We start from the raw sequence: 16,898 nt of genomic DNA, 5'->3' as shown, positions 1-16,898 counted from the left end.
GTACATAGATATATGTCTCTCCTGGTAAGTGACCGCTTGGTTCCACGCATATCACTATCAGGAATATCGGAGGGGCGGGAGGGGGTTGTGGGGGATGATTTGTTGTTTACATTTTTTACTTATCTATTTTTTACTTAACACTTATTTTTCTTAAAACTGCATTGTTGGTTAAGGGCTTGTAAGTCAGCATTTCACTGTAAGGTCTACACCTGTTGTATTCGGCGCATTTGGCATTTTTTGTTGTTGATTTGATTTGATTTGAGAGGGAAGGAGAGCAAACACATCCCTTTGAGAAAGAGCCTCCAGAGCTAATATTGACCAACACGCTAGACTACACACAGCAGGACAAATTAGCTACAGTACCGACGGCTGCATAAAGGACCCATGACACATGTTATCACCTGCCTGAATTAGGCCCGTTTGCCACTGATCAGCAGTGCCCAGACACAAATCGAGAGAGATATCTTTCACAACTGAGAGACACGCACACACAAAAAAAACATGACTGCACACTGTATACTTATAACTATCATTGATTCTAGTACTCTGGCTCTATACATAGGGGCCATAAAAACAAACAAAAACATTCTCACAGCATCTAAAGTTTTCTTTTGGAGACCAATTCCCAAACACATAAATAAAATGCTGATATATATGCTGATAAATGCTGCCGACATCACAGTCTTAAAAATACATGAACAAAGTCCTGAGTAAGAGAAGACCCTGATAACCTTCAGCACCAGCTTCAAATAGCTGAAAATACAATATTTTTGGTTATTGAAAATATATTTCACAGTGGTTTAGATGGTACAATGATTCTCTAGACATTTCTTGTTTTGTCACAAACTGAAATTAGGATAACTATTACAATTTTAGCAACCAGGAAATGGCGGAGCGATTTCTGCATATTGCACCTTTAAAAGTTTGTTTCAAAGTCTTGAAGACTTGTTGGGAGTTGTGTAACGGCAGAGCAGAGCTGAGGAGATGCAGGGTGAAAGGGAACAGATTGATGCTGCCTGGGGCACACCCTCAGGTTAGACTGGGGAAAGAGCTCACTCCCTCCCCCTGATTTTTAGGTGAGAGAGGCGGGGACACAGCTGTGTGTGTGTGTGTGTGTGATGCCAAGGCCCTACGGCTCAGAATCTGCTGTCGCTATGCAGCTGACATGTCTTAGCAACAGAGTGACAGTCTCCGTGACTAATTTGACTCTGAATACTACGCGGGAGAAGATATTCTGGAAAGTTCACCTCTACTTAAAATGTACCTGCCAGCTTTTAAAACTAAGAAAGATACACAGCTGGAAATTACCCAAAGGCAGCAGCATAAAATAGCAGAAGCCAACTCAGTTTTAAATGCTTTTTCTATTGAGAAGACATTACATTACACAGTTGCCATCAATTTCACAGTAATAAAACGCACTTTCAATGGTCAGACAGTCCCCTGTGGCTCCCTGCTACTGCCATGTATCTGTCTCCTAACCAAGGCCAATGTGGCAGGCAGCAGTCGTGCTAGCAGTGCTGTAACAATTTACAGCACTAAATCATATAATTTGTTTTGTATAGACTAATAAACACATTAATGTGTGATACAGTGCCCTGTAACCACTCAATGGCCCTGTGCTGTTGTGTGTACTGTGGGTGTGTTCCTTTGTCGCACACGTCAACAATTTATTTTGCAGTCAATCACCACAGCCTATCATGGTAAGACACACAAACACACACAGGATGGTGCAGAGAGAAGGGAGGGAACCTCCAAACCAGCACAAAGGGGGAAACACATTCATCTACTGTATATCCACCTCAGCATTATGTCCAGAAACCATGGTCAATAAAAATTTACCTTGATGTAAATCTCATTACCCTGAAGCAGGGCTCTTATTTGGAAGTCTAGATATAGTAATTCACTTTGTTTCATAGAGATACTTCAGATAAAGCACTCTACAGGGCACAGTCAAAGAGGAGGAAAGAGTGTCCCCCTCTCCTTCTTCTTCAAATTTCCATCTCGCCTTTCTTTGGCAGAGGGAAACGAACAAGCTGCTCCAAAAGGCATAATCAAAAATCCATAAAAGTAATCTGAGGGTGCAATGCAGTGCACCACCGCAAAGACATGGCCAAAATACTCCACAGTAGTCAATTCACTATTCACGTTGTTTTGTACCCAAACAGACAGCTCCTGCTATCACACAGTGGCTCACAGAGAAAGCAGATTGAGGATGTTTACAGCCCGTTTTTATTCCCCTCAGCCTCAAACGAACGCCTCTAATTACCAATGGTTTGTGGCATGGCGCTCCACATACACAGACCCCCGACCCAACCACCCACACATAGTTGGTCTTGAGTAAAACATTTGAGACATGAGTAAAACTCATTTTTACAGAATGAAAAATGGATGTTACAGAGAGAGAGAGGGAGAGAGAGAGAGAGAGAGAGAGAAGACCTTGATGTGCAGGTGTAGTTGGTGTGATGGAGAGTTGCTAGCAGCAAATCAAATCAAATCAAATTTTATTGGCCACATGCGCCGAATACAACAGGTGCAGACATTACAGTGAAATGCTTACTTACAGCCCTTAACCAACAGTGCATTTATTTTTAATTTAAAAAAAGTAAAATAAAACAACAACAAAAAAGTGTTGAGAAAAAAAAGAGCAGAAGTAAAATAAAATAACAGTAGGGAGGCTATATTTACAGGGGGGTACCGGTGCAGAGTCAATGTGCGGGGGCACCGGCTAGTTGAGGTAGTTGAAGTAATATGTACATGTGGGTAGAGTTAAAGTGACTATGCATAAATAATTAACAGAGTAGCAGCAGCGTAAAAAGATGGGGTGGGGAGTGGGGGGCAGTGCAAATAGTCCGGGTAGCCATGATTAGCTGTTCAGGAGTCTTATTGCTTGGGGGTAGAAGCTGTTGAGAAGTCTTTTGGACCTAGACTTGGCACTCCGGTACCGCTTGCCGTGCGGTAGCAGAGAGAACAGTCTATGACTAGGGTGGCTGGAGTCTTTGACAATTTTGAGGGCCTTCCTCTGACACCGCCTGGTATAGAGGTCCTGGATGGCAGGAAGCTTGGCCCCAGTGATGTACTGGGCCGTACGCACTACCCTCTGTAGTGCCTTGCGGTCGGAGGCCAAGCAGTTGCCATACCAGGCGGTGATGCAACCAGTCAGGATGCTCTCGATGGTGCAGCTGTATAATTTTTTGAGGATCTGAGGACCCATGCCAAATCTTTTCAGTCTCCTGAGGGGGAATAGGCTTTGTCGTGCCCTCTTCACGACTGTCTTGGTGTGTTTGGACCATGATAGTTCGTTGGTGATGTGGACACCAAGGAACTTGAAGCTCTCAACCTGTTCCACTACAGCCCCGTCGATGAGAATGGGGGCGTGCTCAGTCCTCTTTTTTCTCCTGTAGTCCACAATCATCTCCTTTGTCTTGGTCACGTTGAAGGAGAGGTTGTTATCCTGGCACCACACGGCCAGGTCTCTGACCTCCTCCCTATAGGCTGTCTCATCGTTGTCGGTGATCAGGCCTACCACTGTTGTGTCGTCGGCAAACTTAATGATGGTGTTGGAGTCGTGCCTGGCCATGCAGTCATGGGTGAACAGGGAGTACAGGAGGGGACTGAGCACGCACCCCTGAGGGGCCCCTGTGTTGAGGATCAGTGTGGCAGATGTGTTATTACCTACCCTTACCACCTGGGGGTGGCCCGTCAGGAAGTCCATGATCCAGTTGCAGAGGAAGGTGTTTAGTCCCAGGATCCTTAGCTTAGTGATGAGCTTTGAGGGCACTATGGTGTTGAATGCTGAGCTGTAGTCAATGAATAGCATTCTCACGTAGGTGTTCCTCTTGTCCAGGTGTGAAAGGGCAGTGTGGAGTGCAATAGAGATTGCATCATCTGTGGATCTGTTGGGGCGGTATGCAAATTGGAGTGGGTCTAGGGTTTCTGGGATAATGGTGTTGATGTGAGCCACTTCATGGCTACAGACGTCAGTGCTACGGGTCGGTAGTCATTTAGGCAGGTTAGCTTAGTGTCCTTGGGCACTGGGACTATGGTGGTCTGCTTGAAACATGTTGGTATTACAGACTCAGTCAGGGACATGTTGAAAATGTCAGTGAAGACACTTGCCTGTTGGTCAGCACATGCTCGGAGTACACGTCCTGGTAATCCGTCTGGCCCTGCGGCCTTGTGAATGTTGACCTGCTTAAAAGTCTTACTCACATCGGCTACGGAGAGCGTGATCGCATAGTCATCCGGAACAGCTGGTGCTCTCATGCATGCTTCAGTGTTGCTTGCCTCGAAGCGAGCATAGTAGTGCTTTAGCTCGTCTGGAAGTCTTGTGTTACTGGGCAGCTCGCGGCTGTGCTTCCCTTTGTAGTCTGTAATAGTTTTCAAGCCCTGCCACATCCGACAAGCATCAGAGCCGGTGTAGTACGATTCAATCTTAGTCCTGTATTGACTCTTTGCCTGTTTAATGGTTCGTCGGAGGTCATAGCTGGACTTCTTATAAGCGTCCGGTTTAGAGTCCCGCTCCTTGAAAGCGGCAGCTCTACCCTTTAGCTCAGTGCAGATGTTTCCTGTAATCCATGGCTTCTGGTCCAGCAGGAAGGAAACACTCATTTAATGCCAGACAGACACAGGGGCCCAAGAGATGCCTGGCTACATCACACTACAAAGCAGAATCACACCAAACCCAGTTAAGCAAGCCTAACCCCATGTGCCCATCCAGCCACATACTCTACAAAATACTACAGAACCCCATTCACCCTCCCCTCATGTACCTCCATTACATGCCATAGGCCTACAGATTAGTTACAAACACAACACCACCTCGGGGGAAAAACACCTTTGTGCACAATCCAGAGACACTGGCTGTGTGCAAACTGTGCGTTTGAGGATGTGGTCGATGCGTGTGTACTCAGAAGTTCAAGGTGACAAGGTCCTATTGAGAGCATGATTATGATTATGATGACACATTCGTAGGCCTGTGTACAGCAGACCTCGGGAGAGGCTGACATCTTGTGAGAGAAAAGTGTAGTTGCGTCCCTTGCCATAAGGGACCACAGTCATCCTTTGAACCGTTTAGTTTCGTTTAAATGTTTCATTCAACGATGAAAATGATACAGCTGTGGAATAGCCAAGGGTGAAGAATGAACCTGTTGGAAATGCACCTATATCTACCTGTCGAAACCCGGTGCAGTTCAAATACTTTGAGGTTTCTTCTCTAAATGACTTTCAACATGTATTGCTCCAAATGCCCAACCGTCACCCTCGTCTTCAAACGTGACTAATTTAATACGCTTTTGCACACGCCCCCGACCTCATCAGTGATCCAATCGCTTTTTACCTGTCACGGGATTTCACCGTGGTACCACTAATGACTAACAATCTGATCCTGTAATTTGGACTACTTTTTCGAGAGCTGGGATGATGGAGGAGCGTTCAAGTCAGGTAAACTAAAATGGCATAACACCGTTTTTGTTTTTAAGCATTGTTTATTAACATAACTCCGATAACTTGCCATGGACGTGTTTCTAAAGCAGTTCACTAGTTTTTCTGGCCTTCATGTAATATGATTAACACACTGGACAATGGTGTGCAATTAATGCCTTATGCAAGTGAAGTTCGCAAAATGTTGCTTGTTTCACTGAAAACATTTTCTCATACAATTCAACACCCTTAGCCTACTTATTTGTCCGTATCACCCAAAGTGTGTCTAGTTTTAAATAAGAGCGCCGTTCTCGGGTATTATGAAGGTCGCAAAATGTTAGAAACTTTGATTCTGTAGGTTTGTGTGCAAAAGCAGCTAATTGGTTAGTATTGATCTACAAGACTCCCACATGTCTCAAGTACAGAGGCTTTGATCAACCGCCCACTCCGTTGGATAACAAAAAAGCACATTTTCAAAATTGGACTATATATTGACAGATTAATAATTCACTCGCACACCGACGCGTATTCATAAAGTAGATCGAAAAGACACGTCTCAATCTTTCTGTCCCAGCAGGTGTTGAACCCGGAGCGACTAAAGGCGCTGGAGAAGTGGCTGCAGGAGACTGAAGTCAAGCTGACCCAGGTCAATGGCCAGAGGAAATATGGAGGTCCGCCTGATTGTGAGTATGTATGATTGGAACCAAAAGGCCTATGGCGCTGTAAATGCTCTCCTGTTTTCAGTGGTAGGCATCAGACAGCTTATGTTGTTGAGGTATCCAGTGGTGTAAAGTAAAAAATACTTTCAAGTACCACTTAAGTAGTTTTTTTGGGTATCTGTACTTTACTTTACTATATATATATTTTTGACAACTTTTACTTAACTACATTCCTAAAGAAAATGTACTTTTTACTCTACATTTTCCCAGACACCCAAAAGTACTCGTTACATTTTTTATGCTTAGCAGGAAAGGAAAATTGTCAAATTCACGCACTTATCAATTGAACATCCATGGTATTCTCTACTGCCTCTGATCTGGTCGGACTCACTAAACACAAATGCTTTGTATGTAAATAATGTCTGAGTGTTGGAGTGTGCCCCTGGCTATCCGTAAAAAAAAAAAATTAGAAAATTGTGCCATCTGGTTTGCTTAATATAAGGAATTTGAAAATATTTATACTTTTACTTTGATACTTAAGTATCAAAAGTAAATGTAATTGCTAAAATATACTTAAGTATATTTAAAACCAAATACTTTTACTCAAGTAGTATTTTACTGGGTTACTTTTACTTGTCATTTTCTATTAAGGTATCTTTACCTTTACTCAAGTATGGCAATTGGGTACTTTTTCCACCACTGGAGCTATCCATTCTTCAATGTATGAAGAACTGTAGACTTGTGGATAATATTTGCGAAATCTCCTGTAAGAAGATATGCCTACTAGAATAGCCATTTACTTCATCACACCCTAATGACACACACCTGTTGGTGATGAAGCGATCAGCTCACACATGGAGAACTAACTCATCTACAGGGAACAGATTGGCAAGCTAATTGGAATTAAGGCAAATTCACCAGGGGCGTATTCATTACGGAACCGTTTAGTTTCAGAACCAAACGGAAGCAAACAGTTTCTATTGAACATTCAGGTAGGTCCCTCACTGTTCCAATTGCTTCCGTTTAAGAAACGTTTTACAACAGAATCTGCGTAATGAATACGCCCCTGGGCACCTCCGATGTTTGCAGATCTGTAAAGTGGAAAAAATATGGAAGTTCCTCCACTACACTGCTTATACCTATCCATACCCTTCAGATCTGTAAACATCAGAAGGTTAGGGGAAAGGCTAGCGAGAGAAAATAACTTGCAAGTCAAAGCCAATCTAATGAAGCCACTCCTGACTCCACTGCTCCCTCTGGTGATTAGACTGGCTTGGTGCCCCCCCTGGGCCGGGCTGTGAGGTGTTCATCAGCCAGATCCCGCGGGACGTCTTTGAGGACCAGCTGATTCCGCTGTTCCGTGCAGTGGGCCCGCTCTGGGAGTTCCGCCTCATGATGAACTTCAGCGGACAGAACCGTGGCTTCGCCTACGCCAAGTACGGCAGCCCTGCCTCGGCCGCCGCCGCCATCCGCTCGTTGCACGGCCGCGCCCTAGAGCCAGGGGCACGCCTCAGTGTACGGCGCAGCACGGAGAAACGTCAGCTCTGCCTTGGGGAGCTGCCCATCTGCACAGGGAGGGAGCAACTGCTGCAGGTCAGGAGGGAAGAGGGAGTGAGGGTGGGGGTGGGGTTGGGGGCGTTGGTACAGGTGGAGGGACGTGTGGGGTAGGAATGATGCATGTAGAAACAGAATATTACAAAAATAGCTGAATTTACAGTTTTCTGGGCATGTTTGGTCTGTGTGTGTGTGTAATTATTGTGTCCCACCTGCAGGTGCTGCGGGACTTCTCTGAGGGGGTGGAGGGAGTGTCCCTGAGAGCGGGGCCTGGGGAACAGGGGGTGTCTGCACTGGTGGTCTACGCCTCCCACCATGCAGCTTCCATGGCCAAGAAGGTGCTTATTGAAGGTAGGCCAGGGACCTCATGGAGATTCAGTGTACTGATCAGAGTACACAAAGCTTTCTGTTAGCAGCTCTTTTACATTTGAAATGCTCCCATCTGACCTTTAATCATTCCGTCTGCCTTTCCTCCTCTCTCTCTTTCTCTGCAGCCTTTCAGAAACGCTTCGGGCTGGCCATCACTTTGAAGTGGCAGTCCTCTGCTAGGCCCAAGCACGATGAGCCTCCCAGATCCCCCAAAACCCGTCCCTCCTCTCCTCCCAAACCTCCCGGCCGCTCCCTCCTCGACAGCCACCGGCCTCCCCTGCTGCCCCCGCGCCTCGCCCAGCGTCAGCTCCCTGCCTTCTCCCGGGCTGTGGGGGCGCCCTCTCCCATGGTGCACGCTGCTCCTGGTTCCCCCAGGGGGGCGTCGTCCATGTTGCCTCCTGTGGATGCAGCAGCACTGCTCCAGTGTGTGTGTGAGGTATACGGGCAGGGGAAGCCCCTCTATGACCTGCAGTACCGCCACATGGGGCCTGATGGGTTCCTGTGCTTCAGCTACCGGGTGTATGTGCCAGGGCTGGCCACACCCTTCACTGGGATGGTGCAGACTCTGCCCGGCCCCAACCCTGGAGCCATACAGGAGGAGGCTCGCAGAGCTACAGCCCAGCAGGTCCTCAGCGCTCTGTACAGCGCCTGATATACAGGGATGGGAGTGATGAGGCACAGATCCTCTACTTTTCATGTTTTATGTTTTAATTATGAAAATACTTAATGTTTTGCAGTCTTTTATATGTAGTAAGTAGATGCATGATTTTACTTTCCTTTTGAACCACTTTTGCATGTTTCTGCACCATTGTATGTTTCTCATTGTAATTAAATGAGATATTTGTCAAATGTCTAGCAGTTGTCTGTAATATGCAGTTGGGTGGTATACAGTGCATTCGGAAAGTATTCAGAACCCGTGACTTTTTACACATTTTGTTACGTTAGACTCCCCCCCAAATCAACACACAATACCTCATAATGACAAAGCAAAAACAGGCTTTTAGAAATGTTAGCAAATTTATAAAAAACAGAAATCACATTTACTTAACTATTCAGACCCTTTACTCAGTACTTTGTTGAAGCACCTTTGGCAGCGATTACAGCCTCGAGTCTTCTTGCGTATGACGCTACAAGCTTGGCACACCTGTATTTGGGGAGTTTCTCCCATTCTTCTCTGCAGATCCTCCCAAGCTCTGTCAGGTTCTTTTCAGCTATTTTCAGGTCTCTCCAGAGATGTTCAAGTCCTGGCTCTGGCTGGGCCACGCAAGGACATTCAGAGACTTGTCCTGAAGCCACTCCTTTGTTGTCTTGGCTGTGTGCTTAGGGTCGTTATCCTGTTGGAAGGTGAACCTTAGCCCCAGTCTGAGGTCCTGAGCGCTCTGCAGCAGGTTTTTATCAAGGATCTCTCTATACTTTGCTCCGTTCCTCTTTCCCTTGATCCTGTCTAGTCTCCCAATCCCTCCCGCTGAAAAACTTCACCACAGCATGATGCTGCCACCAACATGCTTCACCGTAGGGATGGTGCCAGGTTTCCTCCAGACATGACACTTGGGATTCAGGCCAAAGATTTCAATCTTGGTTTCATCAGACTAGAGAATCTTATTTCTCATGGTCTGAGAGTCTTTAGGTGCCTTTTGGCAAACTCCCAAGCGGGCGGTCATGTGCCTTTTACTGAGGAGTGGCTTCCGTCTGGCCACTCTACCATAAAGGCCTGATTGGTGGAGTGCTGCAGAGATGGTTGTTCTTCTGGAAGTTTCTCCCATCTCTAGAGAGGAGCTCTGTCACTGACTGTGGTCCTCTGTAGCTCAGCTGGTAGAGCACGGCGCTTGTAACGCCAAGGTAGTGGGTTCGATCCCCGGGACCACCCATACACAAAAAAAAATGTATGCACGCACGACTGTAAGTCGCTTTGGATAAAAGCGTCTGCTAAATGGCATATTATATTATACTGACCATCGGGGTCTTGGTCACCTCCCTGACCATGGCCCTTCTCCCCCGATTGCTCAGTTTGGCTGGGCGACCAGATCTGGGAAGAGTCTTGGTGATTCCAAACGTCTTCTATTTAAGAATTATGGTAATGTTTTGGTACCCTTCACCAGATCTGTGCCTCGACACAATCCTGTCTCGGAGCTCTACGGACAATTCCTTCGATCTCGTGGTTTGGGTTTTGCTCTGACATGCACTGTCAACTGTGGGACCTTATATAGACAGGTGTGTGCCTTTCCAAATCATGTCCAGTCAATGGAATTTACCACAGGTCGACTCCAATCAAGTTGTAGAAACAGGATGCACCTGAGCTCAATTTCAAGTCTGATAGCAAAGGGTCTCTATACTTATGTAAATAAAAACCTGTTTTCACTGTCATTATGGGGAATTGTGTGTAGATTAATGATAAATGCTTTATTTAATCAATTTTAGAATAAGGCTAACGTAACAAGATGTGGAAAAAGTCAAGGGGTCTGGTTACTTTCCGAATGCACTTTACATCTGAAATATCCCCATGTATTCCATACATGTACATTTGTTGAACTGAACAGTTAATCAAGCAAATATCAGATGAATCAGTTTATTGGTGGGTTAATAGAACAGACATTTTATTGTCCTTATATAGGCAGATAGGTTAACCTTTAGTGCTCAGACTGAAGCTGTAATGCAGTGACTTACAACATTGCCTCTGATAAATGTACATAAGACAATAGCATGCCAAAGTTCCTCGTCCTTGAGGCTATGCAGGTGTCTGGGTAGTCGGCATGAAACCACTGCTTTTTCTTAAGACCATTAATATGAGAGGCCTGGACAAGTGAAACTATTGGGGAATCAGGACAAATTCAACAGTTGAGAATGTTGACGTCTTGGTTGGTGTGTGGAGGGCTTTGGGTGGTCAGCGATGAGACCTGTTTACCTGTGGTAAACAAACAACTGTTTTTGGGCCAATCAGGTGATGAGACGGGGTGCTGTTGTCAGGCAGAACCATGACTTAGACATCTGAGGTCCTTTTCTTGATCGCCTCCACTAGCTCTGCTCTTGACACGTCAACCTGAGAACCAGACCAGAGAGAAACGTGTGAGGGGTGGTGTTGTATTTAAAAGTGTGTGTTTACCAACAGATAGTGTGTGAATCTCACCTCTTCTCGGCTGTGGACCGTTCGGAGCTTCACCACCCCGTCCTTGAGCTCCTGCTCCCCCAGGATCGCCACCAGGGGGATCCCAGAGTCCTCACAGTGCTGCAGCTGGCTCAGCAGCTTGGGGTTCTTCTTATACATCACTTCTGCCTGACAACACACACACGGTCATATCAGTGCTATAAAAGGTTCCTCTTATGAATAGCCACTACCCACACTCAGCCTTTTCAGCAGTGGAAATCATCTACACGCTCATCTCTCACTTACTGTAATCAATCTTAGATCGAACACACACCTTGATCCCAGCGTTCCACAGTTCAGCGGTCAGTCTGAGTCTCTCCTCCAGAAGGTTTTTCTGTGCCGAGGCCACCATGACCTGAGTTTCTGTGGTGCGCACCTTCTCCGCCGACGCCTGCGGAGCCAGACCCCAACACACCAGTCAGAAACAGTCTCTCTCTGGCAATAAACCAGCCTGTGTGGAGAGCTGGCAGCAAATATCAGACAGTGTTTGATAATGCCCTGTCCCCCTTCCTTACCTCAGCCTTCTGCTCCATGATGGAGAAAACCCTCTCGATGCCGATGCTGACCCCCACACACGGCACCTTCCTGCCCTTGGGGTCGAACATGCCCACCAGGCCGTCATAGCGCCCGCCGCCCGCCACGCTGCCCACGCTCACACCCTCCTCAGCCTTCTGGGCCGCCACCACAGGGACCGGGCCTGTCTGGGTCAGAATGGCCTCATAGATCACTCCTGTGTAGTAGTCCAACCCACGGGCCAGACTTAGGTCAAACACCACCTGGGAGAGGGGGAGGAGAGGAGGGGGACACGGGAGGAAGGACCACAAGATTAATGATATGGCAAAAGGGACTGCAACCTCTCTGGCTAATTTCAGCTGATCATATCGTGACACCCATCTGTATAACCACTGACCCCCAAAAAACTATTTATGTTAAACTAAATGCTTCTACAGAGTAAGCTGTTGATGGACAGATTACCTCAGTCATATCACCTTGGTCACTAGACGACCTCTCACCTTGTCTGTGACCTGGAAGAGCTGTAGGTAGCTGAAGAGCTGCTTCATGTCTGTGAGGCCAGCACACGCCTGCTTGCTCTGCGACATCTTAGCGTCCTGCAGCAGGCGCTCAGCTAGGTCCATCCCCCCTGGAACACACACCAACCAACCAGTCAGACAGGGGAAAGGTCAAAGGTCAGTCTGCGTGTGTGATCTGTCCTCACCCTGCATACTGACATACTGTCCGATCTGATCGGCTGCCTCCTCAGACAGACCCTTCTCCTTCACCATCTCACTCCTCACATCCTCCCACGACATCTACCGAGAGAGAGAAAGAGGGATTAAAGGAACATTTTATCCTTATTTACTTGGTTTGCATATTAAAACATTGTTCAGGCTTATTGTTAAGCATTCAATTTCCTTAACCACATAAGAGTTGGGTTGGGTGCAGTGGGTTTACCTTGTCGAGTTTATCCACTGTGGAGCAGATGGTACGGAACTTATCATCTGGAACGCCACAAACTGCAAACATTCCATCTAGAATACGTCTGTCGTTCACCTGCACAGAGAGGATATTATGGTGGGGAGAAGAGTTGTAAGTCTACAAATACACACACCTCTCATGAATTCCTTGCTTCATATTGCATCTCATGATGTTTGACCGTGGGTGCTGTGTGTGTGGATGCGTCTCTGATCTACCTTGATGCGGAAATCTCCCAGCTCCAGCTCACTCAGGATCTCGTGGACAATCTTCAGGCACTCAGCGTCTGGGATCATGGGGTCATACTGGCCTGCAATGTCAAAATCCTGGGAGGGGAATAGACACACACACAGAGCTAGAAAATGGGTCTCCACAAACACCTGCATGTAGCAGAAACCAAGAAGTATTCCAATGTTATAGTTGATGTTGAAAGTCTAACACCAGGGTTTGCGTTTCACCCATTAACTAATCGCTCTGATGCTTACACACTGATAGAACTCCCTGTAGCGACCCCGTGTCATGGCAGGGTTGTCACGGCGATAGACCTTGGCGATGTGGTAGCGCTTGATGTTGGTGATCTTGTTCATGGCCAGGTAACGGGCGAAGGGCACCTGGGAGGGGGCGAGGTCAAGGACTAGTAGACACCTGATTGGCTCACAACGTGGATAAAACCCACAAGGGGACATATCGTTGGTTTGCTTTAGAGGCATGATTATGAAAAACTTTGGGAATTAACTGACCAACCTGCAGGCTATCCCACTTAGTAATATATGCATCATGACTAATACAAGGATACAGTGAGATCATATCTAAGGGACAGCAGCTCTCCTCCTTGGTCCTTCAGGTCGTAGATGAGCTTAGAGTCCTCCCCATACTTTCCCGTCAACGTTTCCTACAAAACCACAGATGGGAGAAAATGGTCAACCTAAGTACATTTGCATTAAAATCCAGGGGCTAGTTCATCTCTTTCTATTCTTCATCAACTGTGTGTTTTGTGTGTGTGTGTGCCACCCACACACACCTTCAGCTCAAAGACGGGCGTGTCAATGGTCTCGGCTCCGTGGCGTTTGAAACAGCGGATGATGGTGTTGAAGACTTTCTCTCTGATGGCCATCTGCTTAGGGTTATAGTCCCTGGTGCCCTGAGAGAGAGGAGAGGGAGATGAAGAGGGAAAGAGAGAGAGAAAAAGAGTGCATAAACAATCCATCACCTGGTGATTTGGACTTTCAATAAAGACAAGTAGTAAACATATTACACAACAAGTTATCTTAATGATCATCCACTGCCTGTGAGGTGCACTCTCCATGGTGGCAGTCTATACCTTGGCAGTCTTGAGCGTGAATTGGTGTTTGCCTTCATCTCCTCCAATCTGAGCCTTCAGCTCCAACAATTTGGCCACTTCCTCATCGATCTAGGAAAGAAACAAACAAACACGGTTAAATCAGTGTTCATCAGGACCTTGAACAGATCCTCCCCCACCCCCATCCCACCCTCCAGAATCTGGGTCCTACCTGAGACACAGTCATCCCAGAGAGGGTGCGTAGAGAGCGGACACACAATCCAGACCGACGGCCCGCCAACCCCGCACACAGACGCAGGGACGCCATAACCAGGGTATTCATCGCAGCAGGAAAAGCAACCAAAAAACAACAACCAAAATGGCCGTTCAGGAGTGCGGTATCACAGCCGCAGTACAGTCCAATAGCAAAATCCACCAAGCCAGGTGAGGGATTATCCAATTCAAAAGCAGGGTTATCCAGGAATATCCAGTGGAAGTGTTTGGATCCCAAGTAGTGACATGTGGAGGAGGTAGATGAAGATTTGGCCCCAGCAGTGGTTGGCATCGAGCAGGAAGAACAGGAGAAAAGTGGTGAGCAACCCTATCACTAGGGAGGAGGGCGGGCATGACGCATCATCACAACATGGAGGACAAAACATGAGAGGCAGGGGTCAATCAAACCAACAAGCCTATCACAGCACAGAGACATGGTGGGTGCGGGACTTCACTGACCCCTGGAATCAGAACTAGGCCTACCTCTGGACCAGACAAGCACTGGGCCGTGTATAGGATGCACAAATCAGGATATATAAACAAAATAATTAAACTGTGTGTCCTACTGAACATGACCCTGGCCTGGTGATGTAGGAAGGTCTGAAGAGAGTCAGTGAGATCCAGCCCCCTGGCATACACAAACAGGTAAATGAAAAAGATATAGAAACACAGAAAGAGTGTGAGAGAGAGAAAGAGAGGCAGAGAGAAACGGGTAGAGAGAGAACTATACAGTTGAGGATAGAGACTAAAGGTTGGGACAGACTCTTTGAGATAGTGCAAGAAGCTCATCATTCTGCCATTGAAAGGAACCATGTATTCACACAGGCAGGAAAACAAATGTACAACTAATGACCAGTCCACGAACAATTGTGCATGCCAAGACAGCTATCTTGCTACTATTATGCCAAATAACAGGAGATTGCATCAACTGTGATGCCTGATAGCTATTGTTTGCTGTATAATTTGGGCCACTATTATTAGCTACCTTAACCACATGCATCAGAATATCATTCATTATTTACTTCGCAATGGCCATAATATGAATGCCACTTCTAATTGAGTTAGCTATGTTGCGATTCATTCATCTGATAGTGGCCGGTGTTATGGCATTGCTACCGCTAGTTTATCGCATATGGCACGAGTGTGTTTCCACCGCATGTCAATAAAACGGAACATCGTGATTGGCCGTGAATACTGACCTGTTCTTTGCTTGCTTTTTCTGTCTTTAGTTTCCGCACGACTTCTCCTTGTGTTTTAATCGCATCTTGTATCTGCGCTTTATCGGCCATGGTGTTGTATTTAATGTCAAGGAAACTAGAAGGGCTATCTATGTGCTACTGCTGCTAACTCGTCCTCGAAGACCGGAAGCTGAGATCCTGATGGTATACCTCCACGTACCACACAGTGGCAGTATATTCAAGTCGGCGTTTGTCAGAGCGAAACAATGTTAATGTTCGGGTTTTATGGGGGACTACATCCAAAAGTTGTATTGCCGCCACCAACTGGACAATTTGAAACCAATAAATAAATATAAATAAATAAATAAATCCATACTTAATAGTGATTCTAACAATCCACCCTAATAAAAATAGTACATTGCCAAAACAAACAAAACTGCCACTTCTTCCTTCTTTTAGTTCTCCATATCTCCCTTCTCAGGCTCTAGGATCTGAGAAGGTGGTACGGCTTTTGCTAATAACTCCTTTGCTGTGAAATCTTTCAGCCCCAGGAACCGCTCTGCCGCAATCACAATGATTTCAATCTTTCTAGATCTTTTATCCACCTTGGCAGTGCCATTCATCACCATTGTACATGTCTGAGAATTGATTATATTGCTATACATGAGGCCATGCATGAAGAATGTCTTAAATGTATATGGTTGAGAATGGATTATGGACCTGCCATGTTTAAAACCATATTTAAGTATTGATTGATATGTTTTATAATGTGTTATGGGTTAGATTGGATGTTTTATGTGCAAATGTATTTGTGTCTGGAGACTTTGTGTGCAGAGGGGGCCTATCTCTGAAACTGGGGAACTGCAACAGGCTGCAGGAGTGTGCACTTCCTAATCTCAAGGTTTCTCCTGACTGATAAGAGATGGCTGTTTTTTTTGCATGAGAAAGCTTAGTCCTGCCACTATTGTTTCCAAGTCTGAATGCATAGGAGGAGGAGAAGTCAGATTTCGCCATTATCATAAATTAAGAGAGTGGCGGAGCGGTCAAAGGATGAAGATTTGGAGACAATGGTGGAAGAACTAAACATGGAGGGATTAGGCTAAAAAGTATGTAAAATGTGTAGGAATAGAACTGTATATAAACTGAGGACCGAGTGTTGGGAATTCAGATGCTCTGCAGACCACCTCGGCTTGATCTAATTGTAATAAAGTCTATCTTAATTCCACAAAAACTCTGGAAATACTTTGTTTTTTATTAAGAATAAGGACATTTTCTCCACATAATATGATATTTTGTACATCTAAGCTTCTCCCTTCTGCAAACACTTTCTACATGACCCAAAGCTTTACAATAATATGCCATTTAGCAGAAGCTTTTATCCAAAGCGACTTAGAGTCATGTGTGCATACATTTTTACGGGGATCGAACTCACTACCCTACCCTGGCGTTACAAGCGCCATGCTCTACCAATTGAGCTACAGAGGACCACAATGTTAGCACTGCATTGTTCTTTGGATAAATGCTCTAACTCTGTAGTAAATGTACCCTAACCG

General features: G+C 46.0%; 2 protein-coding genes across 3 annotated transcripts; one reads left to right on the top strand and one right to left on the bottom strand.

The window, feature by feature from the left end:
• The first annotated feature begins 5,310 nt into the window (after positions 1-5,310).
• Positions 5,311-8,798, top strand: dnd1 (DND microRNA-mediated repression inhibitor 1). Its single transcript, XM_041852125.2, has 5 exons — positions 5,311-5,439; positions 5,996-6,101; positions 7,345-7,670; positions 7,850-7,982; positions 8,126-8,798. Exons 1-5 carry the CDS (start codon positions 5,416-5,418, stop codon positions 8,650-8,652), a joined length of 1,116 nt encoding a protein of 371 aa, XP_041708059.1. The 5' UTR covers positions 5,311-5,415; the 3' UTR covers positions 8,653-8,798.
• A 1,754-nt stretch (positions 8,799-10,552) lies between these two features.
• Positions 10,553-15,549, bottom strand: LOC121542629 (histidine--tRNA ligase). Of its 2 annotated transcripts, XM_041852071.2 has the most exons (14): positions 15,367-15,455; positions 14,127-14,501; positions 13,937-14,026; positions 13,637-13,756; positions 13,412-13,507; positions 13,101-13,226; positions 12,834-12,941; positions 12,595-12,693; positions 12,359-12,452; positions 12,156-12,283; positions 11,658-11,918; positions 11,417-11,533; positions 11,125-11,271; positions 10,553-11,037 (listed from the first exon to the last, which is right to left on the bottom strand). In XM_041852071.2, exons 2-14 carry the CDS (start codon positions 14,457-14,459, stop codon positions 10,978-10,980), a joined length of 1,779 nt encoding a protein of 592 aa, XP_041708005.2. In that variant the 5' UTR covers positions 14,460-14,501; positions 15,367-15,455; the 3' UTR covers positions 10,553-10,977. The 2 variants fall into 2 exon arrangements, with proteins under 2 accessions (XP_041708005.2, XP_041708016.2); XM_041852082.2 differs by lacking the exon at positions 14,127-14,501 and having other exon boundaries at positions 15,367-15,549.
• Positions 15,550-16,898: the final 1,349 nt, after the last annotated feature.

This window comes from Coregonus clupeaformis, chromosome 3 (assembly GCF_020615455.1).
Source record: "Coregonus clupeaformis isolate EN_2021a chromosome 3, ASM2061545v1, whole genome shotgun sequence".
Classification (NCBI taxonomy): Eukaryota; Metazoa; Chordata; class Actinopteri; order Salmoniformes; family Salmonidae; genus Coregonus; species Coregonus clupeaformis.
The sequence above is the reverse complement of the archived record's forward strand: the minus strand, read 5'-3'. Positions and strand labels throughout refer to the sequence as shown.